The sequence below is a fragment of the Osmerus mordax genome, chromosome 7 (assembly GCF_038355195.1).
Source record: "Osmerus mordax isolate fOsmMor3 chromosome 7, fOsmMor3.pri, whole genome shotgun sequence".
Lineage (NCBI taxonomy): Eukaryota > Metazoa > Chordata > Actinopteri > Osmeriformes > Osmeridae > Osmerus > Osmerus mordax.
This window is the reverse complement of record NC_090056.1, coordinates 1,531,215-1,551,950: the sequence shown is the minus strand read 5'-3', so window position 1 is coordinate 1,551,950 and position 20,736 is coordinate 1,531,215. Positions and strand designations below refer to the sequence as shown.

At 40.5% G+C, this 20,736-nt stretch overlaps 1 protein-coding gene across 1 annotated transcript in view; it reads left to right on the top strand.

The window, feature by feature from the left end:
* LOC136945817 (1,4-alpha-glucan-branching enzyme-like) overlaps window positions 1-20,736 on the top strand; it is a 157,921-nt gene that overhangs the window by 12,630 nt on the left and 124,555 nt on the right. The window contains exons 2-3 of the mRNA XM_067239891.1: window positions 12,630-12,799; window positions 14,175-14,290. Coding sequence (XP_067095992.1) covers window positions 12,630-12,799; window positions 14,175-14,290 — 286 coding nt within the window. The remainder of the gene's footprint in view (window positions 1-12,629; window positions 12,800-14,174; window positions 14,291-20,736) is intronic.

Sequence of the window (20,736 nt, the reverse complement as noted above, 5' to 3'; positions counted from 1 at the left end):
CATGTGTACCAATTTTCAGGCATTTTGGAATAATGGGGCGCTGGGGAAATCACGTAGACTTTGGGCGTGGCTTATAGCTCTTTTTCCTCCTACTGGAGGAACCCTAAGAATAAGAAGAATAAGAAGAATAAGAAGAATAAGAAGAATAAGAAGAAGAAAAACAATAGGTTTCCTCCTACCGGAGGAACCCTAATGAACTGACAACACAAGTTATATGACTTACATTTCTCAAGGACGCACAGTGGTGCTTGTGCCCACTTGCAGTGTGAAGTACGTGTCCCTGCTATTCTCCAACATGCACTCTAATAATCACTGCTGATAGACGGCCTTTTGTACAGTCTTATTTCTGATACCGTCGTGGCAGATATGTAGCCGTGGTGGCTACAACATAGAGGAAACACTGGGCTCTATCAGACCCTTGAATGTTTGAGACTATTTCAATAGCTCCTTCTATAGACCTTCTGATTGCAAACTATAGTTTGAGTATCCACTAATTCCCCTTACATTTGAGATTGGTGATTTTATCGGCTAATTATTTGTTTGACCCATACTTGAATACATGTAAAAATGCTTTTATTAGTTACGTTTATCTGCTTTACAAAACGTAGCTTATTTGCAAGTGTAAATTATTGTGCTTTATATAAAAAATATTGCGCTTATACCATTGTCTACACACAAATGTATGTGAAACAAAAGCACTTTGTATAATTTAATTCTTATTATCCTTTTGCACATACGGTAATTATATATAGGCTATGTATAAACAATACATATTAGGTATATTTATACACTATATATTAAATTTGCATACGGGAGCCCTTGCGACATCTGCTGATAGAAAGAGTATCGCAGCCTTGGAATGCAGGGAAAAAATGGCAGAACGCGCACCTGGCAGCTATTTAACAGTAGACAGGAGTGAAATAGCCTTAAATTAGCTTTTCTTGGTGTGATTTTGAACATATAATAGTACTGGATGATAAAACACACATCTAGGAAAAATCAAGAAAGTAGGGTCCTGGAATTTGAGTGTGAAGATACAATTAAATTTTCCTCAATGTTCCGCCTCTCGCTTCTATTGTTAAGCAAGGTAATGCCAACTGGGAAATTGAAAGCTGATGCAGCGATTAAACGGGGCTTGTCAATCAGCATGGCATCCTGTGGACAGAAAATATAAACAAAACTAATGTTCACAAAGTTAGGGTCACTGTTAACATAAATTTACAGATCATTAAATTACAGTCAACCATTTGAATGTCTATCATCAGACAAATTATTAAAATAACTAGCATATCCCATAAAAAAATGTTATAAGTCTCAATGATACTATTGACTTGAAATAAAGTCAACAAGTACCAAAATTATTTGGTTTATTTACTTTTGCTGATCATTGCTGCCAAGACCAGGGGCCCGTTCTCCGTACGTCGCTTATTACATCCGAGATCAAATGACACATCCAAGATTACATCATTTTGCTTATCATGATCTGGCTAATTCGGTTCTTCGAACACACTTGTTGTTTATGATTAGTATAACTCAATTGAGTTATACGTTGGTCTAAAAGGGGGTATGTATCGATAGTAGAAACCTTGATCAGCAACGCTGCTATTGGCTGCTCACATAAGTCTATGGCTGCTCATCGTGGCCAAAATGTGCGCCCTGTTTTTTCCGCAACAGAGCCAACAGAGCAACAGCTTGCTCGAAGGTTACTCCGAATTTGAAGTTTTATCAGAACGCCAGGGAACACCTCAAAGTCTGCAAAATCCAAGAAAGAGGGCTGGCAAAAAGTAGCAGACCAAATTAAATGTATAGGAGTGACGCGTTTTATCGCTTATTACAGTAAGCTATATAGGCCTATGTTTTTTTTATTTTCATACTTTCATATTTTCATTTATCATCTTTAATGTCATATGATGTGGTTTCAACAAATGTATTATGTAAATTACACCCTCACAAAAAACTAGGCTAAAAATAGGCTATCCTCTCAAACAGTATAGGCTAGCATATCGCGCTGTGCTTAAGGAGCCTCACGCAATGAGCAATTCATTCGGTTTCATGTTAAATTCTGCTAATTATTCTTGCACCTTCTGCAACAGGTTCCTGTAGTAAAAACGGACAAGACATGTCTGTGACAGATTTCCTGTATCACCTCTGCTTGTAAAGCCTCAATCTAATCGTGTTTACATAAAATAAACCTGCTCCCGAGCAGGTTTAAGCTTACGGACCTGTTGCTATGACAGCAAGTCCAGGATGAGCTTCGAAGAACCGAACAATCCAAGATAATGACAAATCGTCAACAATCAAATCCAGCTAACCGAGTTAGCGACGTACGGAGAACTGGCCCCAGGTCAGTGCCCTTCAACACTAAAGACAGGAGTGAGCTAAACAACATTGATACCTTGATTGGACAGACAACACTGAATTTGTGAATACAGTGTGTTCTTGTATCTTGAATATGTTCACTATTGATGTACAGAAAATATTAGAACTTCTTAAAAGTATCCTGGTATCCATCAGGAATAGAATGTTGGTAAGACCATTGTCAATAGAAATGTACAAGACAAATGTATCTTGGAATACATGCATGATGGAAATAAAACAATGTAGCCAACATGATTCACAACACTGTCTGCCGTGAAGATCCAAGTGGAGATCCAAGATGGCGCCGATGATGGCTGCCTCGGTCGTTAGGTGCGCTCTTCTGCTCTTAAGACAGTGGAGATGGTTGTGGACTTCAGGAGGAACACAGCCCCACTCACCCCCATCACCCTGTGTGACTCCCCAGTCAACACTGTGGAGTCCTTCCGCTTCCTGGGCACTATCCTCTCCCAGGACCTCAAGTGGGAACTGAACATCAGCTCCCTCATCAAGAAAGCACAACAGAGGATGTACTTCCTTCGGCAGCTGAAGAAGTTCAACCTGCCAAAGACAATGATGGTACACTTCTACTCAGCCATCATTGAGTCCATCCTCACCTCCTCCATCACCGTCTGGTACGCTGCTGCCACTGCCAAGGACAAGAGCAGACTGCAGCGTATCATCCGCACTGCTGAGAAGGTGATTGGCTGCAATCTGCCTACCCTCGAGGACCTGCACACCTCAAGGACCCTGAGGCGAGCAAGGAAGATTGTGGCCGACTCCTCCCACCCTGGACACTCCCTGTTTCGGGAGTTTTATTTTATTGTATATTTAATTCTATTCTAATCCCACTTAGTACTGCTAGTTTATGTACCCTTAGTATAGATAGTCCATATATTTAAATTGTAGGTATGTTTATTGTATGCACCTTCCTGCCAAAGCAAATTCCTTGTCTGTGCAAACTTTCATGGCGAATAAATCCCATTCTGATTCTGATTCTGAAACATTGTCTTGTACTCTGGTAAGTGTAAAAGCAGGATAGGTAATGTTTTTGTGAAGCACGTTTTGTCAGTGTTGCTGATCAGATAGCAATCAATAAAACAAAGCAGACAGTAAAATCAAATACAACTGATATATGTGGAAGTCACAGGATTGTAATAAACATGACCAAGCATTGCATACGGATCTAATGCAATGACTGGACGGGCTACTTGCCTGTCAACCTGCCGACCAGTGGCGCCTTAATGCACGGGCTTACCTGGGTTTAAGCCCGGGGCCTCGACCAATCAGGGGCCTCTTAATAATAATACAAAATAATAATGATGATAAATGTCCGTATTCGCGGTGTCATTACTCTGCTCTACAGTGGCATCTGGTGGTGGATGTGGAGGGAGGCCCCAACCTCCTCCCCCTTATCTAAACAAAATGAAACAAAATCTAACAAAATCTAACAAAAACTAGAGAGGGTACAATTTCTGGGGGAATTGTAGGTTGTGCTTGCTTGAGTCGGTTGCAGATGGGTCCATTTAATATGAAACAAGCTGAACCCCCTTTGGGACAAGCTATTCTAACAACGTTGTCATCGGCAGTATTTTTCAGAAGGAATCGCGATTCGAACAGTACCATCTGCTAACTGAAAATATGCCCCCAAACGCGACTTTTTGGTCTCAGTCTAAAGCCCTGCGTGGAGAAGCTGAATTGTGCTACGAGCAAGCTAGCCTAGCTGCTGGAGGTGAAGTTAGTTTCATATTCGACATTCGTCTCACATTCAGAAGACGCTACTTTGCAGCGTCGAGTTAGGGACCGGGTGAAAATTACCCATACAATTTTGAAAAATGATGACTTTTATAATGATTTTATGACTATAAAACCTCAAACAAACAGCAGAGTAGTCCAACAATGTCTGACCTACTTCCACACCCTTTACCTTTTCAATAAAACTTTTTTTTAAATTATACAAAATCGCTAATCTCTGAAAATAGCATGAAATCCTTGCTAATCTCAATATCTTTTTCAAACTTGTCAAAAAATCTCAAATACACACCAGATTATTCTAATAATGTCTGGCCTACTTCCACACCCTTTACTTTTTCAATAACACTTTTTAAAAAATGATAGAAAATTGCTAATCTCTGAAAATAGCATGAAATCCTTTCTAATCTCAATATCTTCTTCAAATTTGTGTCCAAAAATCTCAAATATACACCAGATTATTCTAATAATGTCTGGCCTACTTCCACACCCTTTACCTTTTCAATAAAACTTTTTAAAAAATGATAGAAAATTGGTAATCTCTGAAAATAGCATGACATCCTTGCTAATCTCAATATCTTTTTCAAACTTGTTTCAAAAAATATCAAATACACACCAGATTATTCTAATAATGCCTGGCCTACTTCCACACCCTTTACTTTTTCAATAATAAAATTATAAAATTCCAATTAATCGCTAATCTATGAAAATAGCATGAAATCCTCGCTAATTTTATAGAAGACGAGTAATCATTTCATACAAGAAGACAGGATCACATCCACCACAACGGTTCCATTGACAGTCTCAGCTGTCAAGTCTTAGGTAGAACACTTTATATGTAAGGAATATTTTGAATCCAGTCAATACTGAGAAAGAGAGAGAGAGAGAGAGGTGTATGTGTAAGATTACTCTGATGTAACCCCTCGACACACCCCATCACATGGAGTGTCTGCCTGTCAGAAAAATTGAAGATGTAACTTTTTTATTCTGTATAAAATGATACTTTGTTCAGCATTCCTTGTGTGCAAAGAGAGGCCTACCCCCAAATCTGAACTCTGGGTACACACACAAGACCCTTATCTTGGGGCTGAGGACTTAGGGGGGGTTTGTTTGTTTTAAAGAGATACTGTTTGACAAGGGCTAGATGGAGATGCAAACTCTGGTGACCATTTGCTTGACACCTATATGGTGTTAAGCAAATGAGTTTTTACGACACCTGAACCAGAGATTCAACTAGGGTTGATGGCGCAAACACGCGCGCGCCAGGTCTATGCAAGGGAGCCAATGAAAGAAGAGTGTGGAAGAAATTGTCAAGGGAGTCAAGTGGCTGAGCGGTTAGGGAATCGGGCTAGTAATCAGAATGTTGCTGGTTCGATTCCCGGCTGTGCCAAATGACGTTGTGTCCTTGGGCAAGGCACTTCACCCTACTTGCCTCGGGGGAATGTCCCTGTACTCACTAAGTCGCTCTGGATAAGAGCGTATGCTAAATGACTAAATGTATGTCTCCACTGGAACTGCATGACTATCAGTTTAGTCTAGAAATGTGTAGCTACAAAGCAACCAGATGATTAGCTATGTCTTAAACACAGTTTTTATTCAGTGAATAGTTTTTGGAATAATCCTTTGACGTCTGAATGAACAACAATTGCTACTCTCATTAATACTCTTCTACTTGACATTATATAGATTGCATGCTCTGAATGTATGAGGTGGTATCATGCAGAGTGCTTGGACATGACCCACAGAGTTCAATGCCGCAAGAAAAGAAACAGACTGGAAATGCCTTGCCTGCAACAGACGGAGAGTCTGAAAATGCCCTGCACTAAATATGTCTTTGTTTTAATAAATGACTAGTACCACAGTAATAAAGACTTGAGTTATGATGTTTAGCGTGGATTTCATGCTATTTTCAGAGATTAGCGATTTTCTATCATTCTTTTAAAAACATAATTGAAAAAGTAAAGGGTGTGGAAGTAGGCCAGACATTATTAGAATAATCTGGTGTATATTTGAGTTTTTTTGACACAAATTTGAAAAAGATATTGAGATTAGTGAAGATTTTATGCTATTTTCAGAGATTAGCGATTTTCTATCATTCTTTTAAAAACATAATTGAAAAAGTAAAGGGTGTGGAAGTAGGCCAGACATTATTAGAATAATCTGGTTTATATAATATAATATATAAAAGCTTACATAGCATTTCATCAGTATGATACTAAGTACCCAAGTCGACACCATTCTTCTGCTGCAGTTCGATAGCCTGGGGAAACGAGGCGAACGGGAGTCAGATGGCTGAGCGGTGAGGGAGTCGGGCTAGTAATCCGAAGGTTGCCAGTTCGATTCCCGGTCATGCCAACTGACGTTGTGTCCTTGGGCAAGGCACTTCACCCTACTTGCCTCGGGGGAATGTCCCTGTACTTACTGTAAGTCGCTCTGGATAAGAGCGTCTGCTAAATGACTAAATGTAAATGTAAATGAACGGCTGGCCCGTCTTAATTATGTGATATGCCGTTGTTATAAGTCGTGCAATAACACGATGGGCATCTACATTTAAATTCCTGGAACGACCTGGAAGATGGATTGTCAACCATCCGCATAGCTGTCACGCAAACCAGGTGCTGTCTGCTTGCATGGCTGGTCAGGGATTGTTTTCGAAAATTGTCGGTGCCTGTGTAAAAAGATCTACTTTTGTCCGCTTTAGACGGGAACATACGACAGACGACACAGTGCATCATTGTTCCATAAAAAAAGTTGCTTCCGTTGGAGCTCGTAGCTCAACTTTGCTGCCATCTTCACTTTATTGTCTCGCGCCAGTTGTTACATTTATCGAGATTAGAGAATTACTATTTGACAACCACTCGTCACTCACTACTCAACTCTTGATTTGCCAACTGTGCGCGAAAAGTTATTTATGCATTTAGCAGATAGCAAAACATATGAAGGATGTTAACTTTTACGATGTGAATTTTTTTCCCAATCAATAATTTGCAGTGGCCCAATCGGGCCAGTGAGTTGCTAGTTTAACTGTCCCGACGTTACTTTTTACTGGCCCCGGGCCATCGTTATTGTCGAGCCCTGTTATTGTGAAGGAGGAAAACAAGAACAGTGAGGCAGCAGGAGACAACCATGAGACGACAGTCGTTACAAACAGCTGTCCTTTTGAGGGAGAGGTGGAGAACAGGGTACATGCAGCTGAGGTGGGGACAGACGAGCAGGAGCTAACAGAAGGAGAGGCTGCTGAGGGAGGAGTTGACAAGCAGCTAGCCTAGAGATGCACTGGCAGGCGACTCAAACCCCTACAGTAACGACCCTGGTGTCTGGTGCGATAGCATCAACCAGCAGGTGAAGTCATATTGGGCAACATTAGGACCGAAAAACTGTCAAAACAAGGACTGCGACTTTTCCGCATCTGAACGGCAGTATAAACATCAGAGGAAGTATCTATCAAAGGTCAATTTCCAACTAAAACTGGGGAATGGGGAGCTTGTGGCCAGAGTGGTTGTGCTACTCCATCTCAGGGCAGTGTTTTTTGCCTGTAAAGTGTTATGTCAAAACGAAAAATCCCCGTTTGTTAGCACAGGTTTTTGTGATTGGAAGCATGCCGCTGAGCGCATCTCAGAACACGAAAACAGTGACCTCCACAGACAAGTCATGGTCGCGTACGTAAACCAGGCATTTGACCGTGGCACAGTAGACTCGGAGCTTAAAAAGCAATTTGATGACGAGTGCGCCTTTTGGAAGCAGGTTCTCCATAGGGTTGTTGGTGTGCCGAGACATTTAACAGCGCGTGGACTTTCTCTGAGGGGACACACAAGCGTATTTGGAGATGTTAGAAATCGCAACTATTTAGGTAGTATGGAGCTTATTGCTCAATTTGACCCATTCCTGAAAGCCCATATAGAGAGGTATGGAAATGCGGGCAAGGGAAACCCCTCGTATTTACCTATTCATGTGTGTGAGGATTTCTTAGAATTAATGGGAGAAAAAGTCCTCACTGAATTTGTCAGTCGTGTGAAGCTGGCAAAATACTTCTCTATTAGCGTGGATTCAACTCCCAATGTGACCCACATAGATCAACTCACTTTCATCTTACGTTATGGGTCCCCAGAGGGAGATATTGAAGAGCGTTTTTTGACATGTTTGCCCCTCACTTCCCACACAGGAGAGGCCCTATTTAACTCCGTCTTGAGCGTGTTGCAAAGAATGGATATTGACATTAACAACTGTCGCGGGCAATGCTACGACAATGCAAGCAATATGTCGGGGACATACAAAGGCTTGCAGTCCCGTATCAGGGAGATAAACTCACTGGCAGAGTGGATACCCTGCGCCGCTCACATGTTAAACTTAGTGGGGGTTACTAGTGCGAACTGCTGCGAGGAAACCGAAAAGTTTTTCACTTTTGTCCAGTCACTCTTCAACTTCTTCTCCAAGTCAACGTCACGCTGGCAGGTTGTTACTGAGGGTTTACAGGCAAATGAGAAGGGCCGTATTAAAACTTTTAAATCACTTTCAGATACGAGCTGGTCAGCTCACTCCGACGCCACCAAAGCTGTGTGTTTGAACTATGCAAGTATCCAGCAATCTTTACGGCTTCTCTCTGCTGATACACGTCAGACATTAACTACACAAAATGAGGCCAAAACACGAATTAAAAAAATGAATAAACTGGAAATAGCGTTTCGCACCAGATTGCCATCTACCAGCCCGACGCAAGTTTTTAGTGAGCGTCTGTAATGTTGTAATTGACAGGCAGGTAGTGGAGCTAGATAGAAGGTACCAGGCATACAACAGCACAGTGGAGAGCTTTGGATTTTTTAAACACATTGCGGACAACGTCTTCACATGGACTCCAAGTCTCAGCATCGAGACTACAGGAAAAATACGCTATTGATCTGGGGGAAGACTTTGTAGAGGAGGCTATTCAGTTTCAGCAGTATGTTCAAAGGGACATGACCATGTCGACATCGGTAGGCGAACTCCTGAAACTAATTAAGAAAAGAGGCCTGCAAACCGTGTTTCCTAACATAGACATAGCACTTCGTCTGTACCTTACCTGGTTAGGCAGTGGCGGCTGGGAAGCCCCCGCAACCCCCGCAAGGCGGGGGGCCCCCACGCCCTAAGGGCCCCGCCCTGCATATCAAAAAACAGACTAGGCCTATATAAAAAAATATATATATAAAAAAAACAAGGAAAACACTTTGAGGGCGCTCATTTAGAGCCCCAAGTTTCAACTGCCAGGTAAAGGAATTCCGTAATGTAGGCAACGTAACAGATCTAAATAGGCTAAATAGTCTCAAAATCCCTGAATCTGGCAACAATGGCTTTTGTGTATCTTACGTGCCTTTTGGGCCATTACGCCTATTGAACGCGCACATTTAAAAAATGCTAATCATTAGGCTACGTTCTGCTAGATGACGGTAGAGACATGAGTAAAAGAAAATATGCACGCGGTGCTCAAAAGCGCAGCAATAAACTGTTGTCTGAATAAGCTCGAGCAAAACACCCGAAGATTACACACTTATTTAGACCAGCCAGAGAGGAATATTATCAACATCTCCAGACGAAACACTACCGCAGCCGCAGGTAGCTAGCAGCAGCACGTCTTCACCAGCAACCAACAATAAATATACTTGCTTAGCCTACTTATTGGCAAGAATAAATGTTTTCCTTTCCTCCATTGATTGTGTGTTATTTCGACGATGCTATCCTTGGTGCTGAACTATCAGAAGGCTAGTGCTGTCTTTGGTTTTGAACAATGACAAATGTGTGGCGGCCTGCGGAAACTCTTCACATCGTGACCATTTGGGTCTTTCTGTGTATTATACATATTTGGAAACTACAAACTATCCTGAATACAAATATGTTTAAATCACTCAGATATCTTTATCACAACTGAAGTTACATAATGTTAAAGTTGACCTGTGTCAATAAAGTGATAACCGAGAAAATTGCATTCCACTCCACTTTCATTCTAATTCTGTGGCGAATATGGAAAGTAAATCCTTTTGTTCGTAATCACGTTGTGAATGTAAATGTCAGTTTAAGTATAGGCTACATTAATAACTTCTCAGCAAGTTATTTTTAAGTTTAACAGCCTGACTTCATTGATCAGTTGTTTGGGGCTGCAGCAGCACTCAAAAGAGCAAGCAAACTGAGCATTTGATTTGAAATGGCTTGGAAATCTTGCTAGCTGACATGTCCAAAAAACGTTGAAATTAACAGTTTTTCAGAAGCTATACTTTTTGTACATTACAATGAAGTTTAGGGTGTTAACTATAGAAAACATCAAAAATCTAAATTTTGACAGAAAACAATTTTCGATCTTTTATGGCTTATAGCCAGCAATGACCGCGCGGCCGCGACATTTTCCGCAGAATGCCACACAAATAGGCTGCTATTGTGCTTTTGTTATTTTTTTACTTTTTTATTTCTCTCACATTGGTGAATATAGGCTATATTTAAAGGTAGACAGCAATGTATAAGATAGGATGGAGATACATTTTGAGTGGATTTAGGGGAGGGGCCTCGAGCTCCAACTTTGCGGGGGCCTCTGCAAAGTCCCGGCCGCCACTGTGGTTAGGTACAGACCTAAACTTGCCCTCATTAAAAGCAAACTGAGGTCCACCATACAGCAGGACCGATTGAGCCATCTAACCCTAATGTCCATCGAATATGACCTTCTTCGGGCCATGGACTTTAATGAAACAATAAACGAGTTTGCAGTTAGAAAGACCCGGAGAAAGACTTTATAGTGGTCCGTTTATGATTGTCTTATTAGCCTAGGCTATAGGCCTATCCTAAAGCAAATGTGTTCCTTCCTTTGATGGCAACTTGCCAATTTAATTAAACACTATATGACATGTGCAGTTAGCAACAAAATTAATAAGTAAATTAAATGACACGTTGCACAAAAAAACACACGTTTTTATGTGCAGTTAGCAACTAAATATTTCTCGGTGTTGTGCGTGCATATTGTATATAGCCTAACTGCTGCGTGAGTAGGCCTACGGTATGTTTTTTTCGCCTAACCTGTTATATTGTGGAAGGTTGTCTTGTTGATTGTCATTCTGTCAATTTCCATGTGTACTGTTTTATTCAATAAATGGCAGAGAGCCAAAGATCACAGTTCTCGAGTCAACTCGTTTTTAAGATTGTTATTTTATTTTAAACAAGATATATGCATCATTGATATACTGACAGTTCATTGTACAGGTACTCTCCGGGAAAGGGGACGGGAAAGAACAAAGGTGTAAGGTTGTGTTTTCTCGTATATCCGAAAAAGCGCATAACACAAACCACCGGGCCGTGGTTCGTCGCCCAGAAAAGTGAAAAATACATTTTCAAGTTATCCTATGCGCCCTCGAGCCTGCGAGACAAGATGATGTAATTTAATTGGCTGAAGTGGCAGTCAGAAACACTTAGTGAATCTTGACGTGCAGAAAGAGAGCTGTCAGTAGTCTGACACGGTAAACTACGCCAGGAAATAATAAAGCCTCATATTAGTATTTCGTTTGGTCTCAGCATTGATATTTTTTTACCCTTTTGTGCTTTGTAGATAGGAAAATGTCATCCAAAAAGAAAAGATGTATCAGAAGTTTTTTTCACCACCCAGAGAGTAAGTAGCTAGCAAGGTTGTTGTTAGTTAGCTAGTAGGAAAACTACCCACACAGTGAAAACCTGCTAGCCTTACATCGCCACCCATTCTACAATGGAAACATGTTTTGAAAGTTGTTAGTGTAGTAGAGCATGTAACTTTTGCTTGTATTAAATCTATTCCTAGCGTCTGCAATCTTTCACGCGCGCCAGGTCTATGCAGGGGAGCCAATGAAAGAAGAGCCATGGGACATTTGCATGCCTTTGTATTAGCCAATCATTGTCAAGAGCGTCTGTTTAAATAGGTTGCTATCACAACATGCTAGCGGACAAACTTTGTAGCACAATGGCGTGTGATGTTTTGTCTCCTTGTGGGCCGGCCGCAAGCAATAAAGCTTTCTTAACTTGTTCACCAACTGACTGTGCAATGCTTGATAGATTAATATTTCTGACAATTTGTGTGTTGAACAATTTGTTTTTTTGGGGCTCGGTTTTGCACCTCTAGTATCTATTGAGTACTTTAAAATGGCCAATTACTTGTGGAGTCTTAAAATGGGTTAATACACAATATGTCAAATTGGTGGCCTTTCATCCTTTATCTGAATGCGTTATATATGTATTTTCTTATTCAAATAAATGGATAAATGATGATAATAATAATAAGTTATTGTATAATTAAAATGTGAAGTTAGAAGCCTCATCATAAGCAAGCATAAGTATATCTTTTTTTACTCAGTAGAAAATAACAGAAATGTGTAAACATTGGTATCTGCATCGGCCGATTATGTTATACTTTATACCCAATACTTTTCTTACCGGTGCATTCCTACTTCCCACCCCCAGAAACTCTTTAATTATAGCCATGACTTTTATCACTGCACATTGCACCATCGTGAACAAATGTTTTTGTCTTTTGTGAATTCAAGGTATGAGCTGTTTGAGCAACGGCTTGTTCTATTAGAGGAGGCAGAGGGGGGCTTTGATCAGTTCACACGCAGCTACTGGACGTTTGGAGTGCAGCGGCAGCCTGACAACAGTCTTTTTTTTAAAGAATGGGCCCCAGCAGCAGAGGCCCTCTTCCTCACTGGAGACTTCAGTAAGTAGTGACCATTTCCTCCTCATAAGACAACTACTCCAGCAGCTCCAAACAACATTTTTCAACCAAAGAAATGTTTTTTAGGAAGATATGTTTCAAATATTACATAGGCGCAAGTCTGATATAATTATTTTTTTACAATTTTACTTTGCTGTTTTCTTGGGGATACTGTAAAAGTTAGGAAAGGATAAGAGAAGGACAATGGAAAAACTCCACGTATTGAAGTTTTAAAGCAGAATTTCCATGGAAGTGTGTGTATTTGTACATTTGCATTATACACGGACATACTTTAGTGTGTTATCAAAAGATTCTTGAGGAGATGTACTGTAAATGTTTTGGACCACCTGATATCCACCTGATAATACTGCTTATTTTTGCTAATACAAAAACGTAGTATCTTGTGTCATCTTAGCCATCAACGCCCATATAGAGATTTGATTTCATACTAGCAGAGGTTTGCAGTGGGAAATCCATGTGCCATGTCGGTACACGAGAATTTCTATAAGAGCCTCTCCACAGTTGCATAAGGTTCTTTAATGGTCTCGCATTGTTTGCATATCCTAGCTGTAACGGATCCCCGTGTGTAAAGTAGGGCTGTCCCCACTCAGTCGAGTAGTCGATTTTCTGGTCGATATGCTCTTGGTCGACTAAGATTTTTTTAGTCGAGCTGCCGTATGGCAGTGTGAGATCTGATTCCCGCTTGTGTCATCATTGCTGAATTAACTAAATGTTCTACAGAAATTGTAGATTATATTATTTAAGACAAATAAAGCAACTCTAAAAATATATAATTTAAAAGAAAAGGTGTTACTGTTTTCCCTTTCGTTAATCTGCGCTTTGTTTTGTTTTGGTATTTTGCACACGGCACGAGCACAATTGGCTGCCGAACTACAAACTCTGCCATAGCCTATTTTGTCGGTGTTATTAGTCAAAATGGCAAAGAAATCTGTGGTATGGCAGCATTTCATTAAAGTACATTTACAAAGTACCGGTTACAAAGTGACTCAAAAAACATTGAATGCAAACTCTGCCAACAACGGTTTATTTTTCATAGTTTGCCGTCGAATATGATGTAGCCTACCACCTGAAAAACGTAACGCAGGGAATGTCTTATAATTAGCCAGAAGAAAGATCATGTTTTATTAAGACAATACAATATATGGAGATAATTGTATCTACAAGTCAACTGTGAATGTAGGGAGAGTAGATGGAACAGAAGGTGAGCATGTGAAAGATGGTTTGGAGTAGGGAAAAAGTGCATTGGAAAAACTATGGTAGAAAGCATTAGGCCAGATGGATGGGCAATTATGACATCAATATAAGCTATTCATTGTAATTGAAAGGATGTTCTTATTTGTATTTTTTCCAAATATAGATGGCTGGAACAACTTTTCTCACCCTTATATCAAGAAAGATTTTGGCAAATGGGAATTGATTCTGCCATCCAAAAAGGACAAATCTCCAGCTGTGGACCACAACTCAAAATTAAAGGTATAATGTATTATATACACTTGTGCAGGGCTTAAAGTATTCCAGCACCGTGCTGGATGTCCGGCGTGCGGCCATGAGAAAAAAACTTGGATGCGGTTTAATATTTGAGTCAATTGATTTCCCCTACCAATCATACAAGAGGAACGCAGCTATAACTAACGTTACAAGCCTATCAGAAGCAGAACAGGGCGTGTCCTGGCAACACAGTGTGAATGAGATCCATACGTCACGTTAGCGTTGTCGGTGAAAGCATGGAGCGCAAATTCATGAAGCCTGGGGATGATGTCCTACCCATGGATAAATGACAAAAAAATAAATGGCGCTGTGCGTGGATAGAAGAAGGTAGAGACTTTTGGCAGTTGGTGCAAGAAACTGAGAGAGCCTGGTGCTTATTTCTGCACGTTTTGCTCGAGGAAGCTACTAAATGCCAGCAGCGGTAAGAAAGTGCTTGCTCGTCATGTCATAGAGCCGCTGCCCGTGCACTCAAACTTACCACGACGTTGCCGGGAGCAACTGTTACAGCTGACACACCGTTGTCTATGACTGACCGTGTCTGCGACTTAGAAAAACATTTCTGCACATTTATTGCGGAACATGACTTGTCATTCACAATTTCTTAGCCGCTGGTCACCCTGTGTAGAAAACTAGCAGAACACACTCCACCCCGCCCCCCTTATGTACATAATAGCATCTAAAAGTATAAGACAATAATTTCATCCAAATTAGAAATATTGTAGTTTAAGTTTGTTGCAACGTTCCTGAAAGTGGGTTTGAATTGGGCGTGGTTATGCTTGGACATTTATGACTGATTCCGCAAACTAATCATCACCAGTTACAACTCACAGAAAGGAACCAGTGAGTGGCAAATGGGAAAGCATGGCAAACTTAAAGATAAATGTAGCTGCAAGCTGCGATGCGGGTTCCTCCTCAAAATGGGAAAATATAATAAAAATGTACATTGTAGAAGGGTTGGACAACAAGAGAGCTAAATTAATTTATGCCTGGCAAACAACAGGCAAACAGGCTGAATGGACATTCAAACTCGAGCATGTGGTTTCAAGTCAGCCTCTCTATCCCCTCTACTACACATCAACTGTTGAGTTTTTTTTTTTATAGAAAGGGCAGAGAATTAGCTTTGGTCAGCTTTGAGACAAAGTTTAAGGAGCTGTAATTCAGTCATCTTTTGACATATCAAGGTGAAATTGCGCATGGTACTTCAGAATTATGTTATCTGGAAGCCTCTAAGGTTTGAAATATCATCAGTAAAAAGGACATTTGCGTTATTCACACATAGACAATGTAGACATTAAATTCAGCCATATTGTCTGCGCTGTCTAGATGAAGCGGGATCTTATCTACAAAGCACAAGTTAAAAAAAGAGCTAGACCAAGTTCTGGCTCTTCTGGCGTAGTAATCCCCTAAGAATGAAAATGCGTTATCATTATGATTGTACAGCTACTGTGGTGTACTTGGATACCTGTTTCACTAAATAGATAATCAGTACCATGACAGGCTCGAGGCTGTGGCTGGATTTAAACCTATGACCTTGCACTTTGCAGTACACCGTCTCAGCCCATTGAGCTATTTGCAGGGCTGGGAAATGCCGCAGTCAGTTACTGTTTAAAAAAAGGAAGCAGTTTCTATGGTGGCAAGAGTTGTTAGATTCGGCCCAAGCTTAAACGGCTGTAATTGGGTGTGCTCACGCCTTCGGCGAGCACAACCATTCTTCTCTCACATATATATTATTATTATTTATTTTCCCACCCCTAAGGATCAGTCAATATTTGGACTACATAGACAACGTAGGTGTCAAAAGTTTCGTCTTGCTAGCGATTGAGTTGCTTGTATTTTTATTTACGTTCCGTTGCACAGTTTAGGAGGTTACAACATTTTGTGGCAAAAAGTGTCTTCTGTCAACGAAGGGTACTCAGTGCTAGCCTATGTCACTACGTCAGCAACGACGCATGGATAGCACGCAAGTTGGAGCTTGGATTATGAGTGAAAAGTACCACCCCCAAAATTCCCAACCATTGGACTTTGTTGAGAAAGCGATTTCGAGTGGAACTGCAATCTCGGATCTTTGATTTAGGTCGTGAAAGTCTTTGTAATTTGAGAGAATGCGGGTCACCCATGAGACCGCCTAGTCTTTTAGGCGGCAGCCATGCTAGAAAGCGTCATAGTAGTATTTTCGTAATTTTATAGTAAAATTTTACACGAAAAAACAGAAAGAGGGAAATGTTATGACGATATGACTATTGTGAAGACAGCCAGGTGGTGAGATTTTAATGTAGGTTGCTGTAAAAAAAAATTATGTTTGCTACGTGAGAGCCCCGTCAGCCTCCATGGACGATTGCGGCAGCTGTTGTCGATCTGCGTGAGTATTTTCTTAATTTCGTACCACGGTCAATTCTACATTAAAATGGAGAGCAGTGTTTTAAAGATATGGCGATTGCGAATACAGCCAGCGGGTCAGCGTAGTTTTGTGATTTGTGTACAACTTGGAATTTGAGTGAGACCGCGTCTTGTTTTGACGTTAGCCTCAGAGTCAGACTCTACTCGCCCACTGGCAGTGTGTAGTAGGCTACTGTCTTCAATGCCACAGCTATGGCTAAACTTTTATGTCAAAAGAAACATTCTAATTTCCGCCGCTTTCAAACAATCAGTGAAGTGTGGCTAGCAACTAGGGAAGCAAATCGTTACCAAAATTCAAATGCAAATGCATTTCCAGAAATGCATTTGCATTTTAAGAATGTGGCTGCATTATTTGACTCATAAATGAAATTAGTAATCAATCATCCTATTTGCATTTTAATTTTCTTCTTCAAGAATGCTCAATCTTTCACTTAATTAAAATGAAAAAGAAATAGACATTTGAGATTTAATTTTCAAAACGTGCCCCAGCAAACAGATACCAAAATTCAATTTAAAATGTAAAATTTGAAAATTAAAATGCATTTCCAGAAATGCATTTTCATTTTAAGAACGTGGCTGCAAAATCGTGACCACAATTCAAATTCAAATGCGTTTCCAGGAATGCATTTTCATTTTCAAGAACGTGGCTGCAAAATCGTGACCACAATTCAAATTCAAATGCATTTCCAGAAATGCATTTTCATTTTAAGAACGTGGCTGCAAAATCGTGACCACAATTCAAATTCAAATGCATTTCCAGAAATGCATTTTCATTTTAAGAATGTGGCGGCAAAATCGTGACCACAATTCAAATTCAAATGCATTTGCAGAAATGCAAAATGAACGAAAAAGCATTTTGAGCGTCGCAGCAGAGATCTTCGATCTCGCAGCAGAGATCTTCGATCTCGCAGCAGAGATCTTCGATCTTCTACAGTGTACATGTTCATAATATTTCTTCTCCTTGTGCCTCAATATCTCAAAAAGTCCCTGGTTATAAATGTTCTAATTTGGCGCATTGGGTACCCCCACACCAAATATGGGACACCTTTGACTGTAGGGGGCGCCACAGGCCACGCCCTAAATTCCGATTTTCAAAGTGATGGCATTTCCACCCCATTGCTCCAATTCTTCTGAAACTTGGTGTACATGCCTCATTTCCCATGGGGAACAAAAAAGCCTCAAGGACCCTTAAGGTCCGCCATGATCGATTTTCCTGTACAGTGATAATTTGGGAAAACCTTCAAAATTCCTCTTCTCTTGAACCAAAGCTCCAATTGACTTGAAATTTTGAACAGATATGTATCATGGATGTATCTAAAAACTTTACTTAAGACAGTTGAATCAAATACAAAATGGCTGAAAGGGGTGTACTTATGTAAATGTCCACATTGCCTCAATATGTTTGTGTCACTAAATCAAATGTCATTTTGAATGATGGTTTTTCAAACCTAATAGGGTTCAAGATGACATCACTCTGAAGTACCATAAACAATTTCACCTTGGTATGTCAAAATATGACTGAATTAGAGCTGTTTCAACCTTGGCTGAATCTAACAACGCTTACCAGAGGAGAAACAGCTTACTTTTCAGACAGTAACTGAACATGACAATATTCAACACTGAGAATAGCTCAATGAGCTGGGACGGTGACCTGCAAAGTATAAGGTCGCAGGTTCGAATCCAGCCACAGTGTTTGTGCCTGTCTTAAATTTGAATATCTGTTTAGTTAAACAGGATGACATCGTTCTGAAGAACCATGCGCAATTTCACCTTGATATGTCAAAAGATCATTGAATTACAGATGTTTAAACGTTAAACAATCCATGCTACAGGAGAAACGGCTTCCTTTTTTTGTACAGTAACTGACCATGTATTGTCATCCTTGAGGGTAGCTCAATGGGTTGAAACGGTGTCCTACAAAGTTCAAGGTCACAGGTTTGAATCCAGGCACAGTCTATTGGCCTGTCATAATTTTGATTACTTACATTTACATTTAGTCATTTAGCAGACGCTCTTATCCAGAGCGACTTACAGTAAGTACAGGGACATTCCCCCGAGGCAAGTAGGGTGAAGTGCCTTGCCCAAGGACACAACGTCATGTGGCATGGCTGGGAATCGAACCAGCAACCTTCTGGTTACTAGCCCGATTCTCTAACCGCTCAGCCACCTGACTCCATACTTGTTTAATTAAACAGGCAGACATCATTCTGAAATACCGTGTGCAATTTCACCTTGAAATGTCAACTGTTTCTTAACCTTTGTCCCAAAGCTGACCAAAAACTAATACTCATATCACGCAGTCGGAGCACAGCTAGATAATCAGCGTCAGCACCCTTGGGTACCCAGCATGCAGTGCGGCATGTCAAAAAACCTAAAGACTTGTGGAAAATAGTTTGGTTACAACAGCCATGCGAGGGATTTCAGTTGTTGTGTTCGTTCAGTTAGATGTTTGTAATGTTATTGTTGGTTAGTTAATATAATGTTGTTGGTCACCCTGATTGTGCATGTTGTGTAGTTTAATGGGACCATAGAGTCGGCTGCTGTACTGTCACAGGCTATTCTCACAAGGAGCTGAATATGAGCTCTGCCCTAGCCCAGTTGCCCACATGACTATTGTTAGTTGTGCATTGACTGAGAGTCTGGAAAGAGATCAACTCAAGAAGAGTTTCAATATCCTATACAAAGTTAATACTCAGCCCTTGCTAATCATAAAATCTCAGCAGTTGGTGTGTAGCAGAGAGGCTAGAGAGTCTGACTTGTAACCTTATGCTCATGAGTTCAAATCCCCGTTCAGCCAATTGTGGTTGGCCAAACTTGAAGTAATTTTGCTGTCTTGTTGTCCAAGTCTTGATCTTCTACAGTGTACATGTTTATAATATTTTGCCATTTTGCGGAGGAACCCGCATCGCTGCTTGCAGCTATATTATTTTCCTTGTTTTCGTTTCATTGGTTCATTACAACAAATTATTTAATCATGTTGCTTCCTATCACCACCAAACAGAGACACAGAGCAACAATTAATTTATGAAAGTGAGGAGACACATTACTAAAGGAAGTGTGTGTAGGTTATGAACTTTTACTGCTTGCTCTGCCCACACACTTTCCCCATCCGTGCCATTTCCCTCTCACCCAGCACAGGTCACCTCAAGGCAGAAATGCAGCAGAGTTAGACTACTGTTGCATATTCAGACTCTCTGTGCATGTTGTGTAGTTTAATAGCACCAATCAGGGTGACCAACAGGATTATCTTAACCAGGGATCTCAAACTGCCGGCCCGCAGGCCACTTCCGGCCCCCCTTCTCCCTCCCTACGGCCTGCTACATGATGCCAAAAATATAATATAATCCGTGAAGTCCCCCGAAAGAATTATCATTATTTTGTGTGAACAGAAGCGCTGCCAGGTGTCTTGCAAGAAATATAATTAAGAATACATAAAAATTATATAATGTAAGGAAAAAATATATATAATGTAAGGAAAAACTATTTGCACTGTTAAACAATTAAGTATATAAAATGTAGAGAAACTGATGGGTAGGCTATATAGTTTTGTTAAGTCTAACAAAGACATGTTGTGATGGAAATAAAAAAGAGAATTTTCAAAAAGATTGTGCTTTGTTGTAGTACTGAACAGTGAAGTGGCCCTCCTATGAGATGACAATACCAGCAGTGGCCCCAAGGCAAATTGTGTTTGAGACCACTGGTCTTAACTAACAAACAATAACATTACACACATTTAACTGAACGAACACAACTGAAATCCCTCGTACGGCTTTTCTAACTGAACTATTTTCCACAACTCTCCCTTTTTTGGCATGCCGCACTGCATGCTGGGTACCCAAGGGCACTGACGCTACAATATGATTAATCTAGACCAGGGGTTCTCAAACTTTTTGGGGCCAGGGACCCCTTACAGGGGAGAACATTTTCCAAGGACCCCCCCCACCACCAAAACAAAAACCTTTTAACATTGCATCATTATTACACTATTGAATGAATTACACCACTTGACCAGAAACAGGAGTTGTTACTTATTT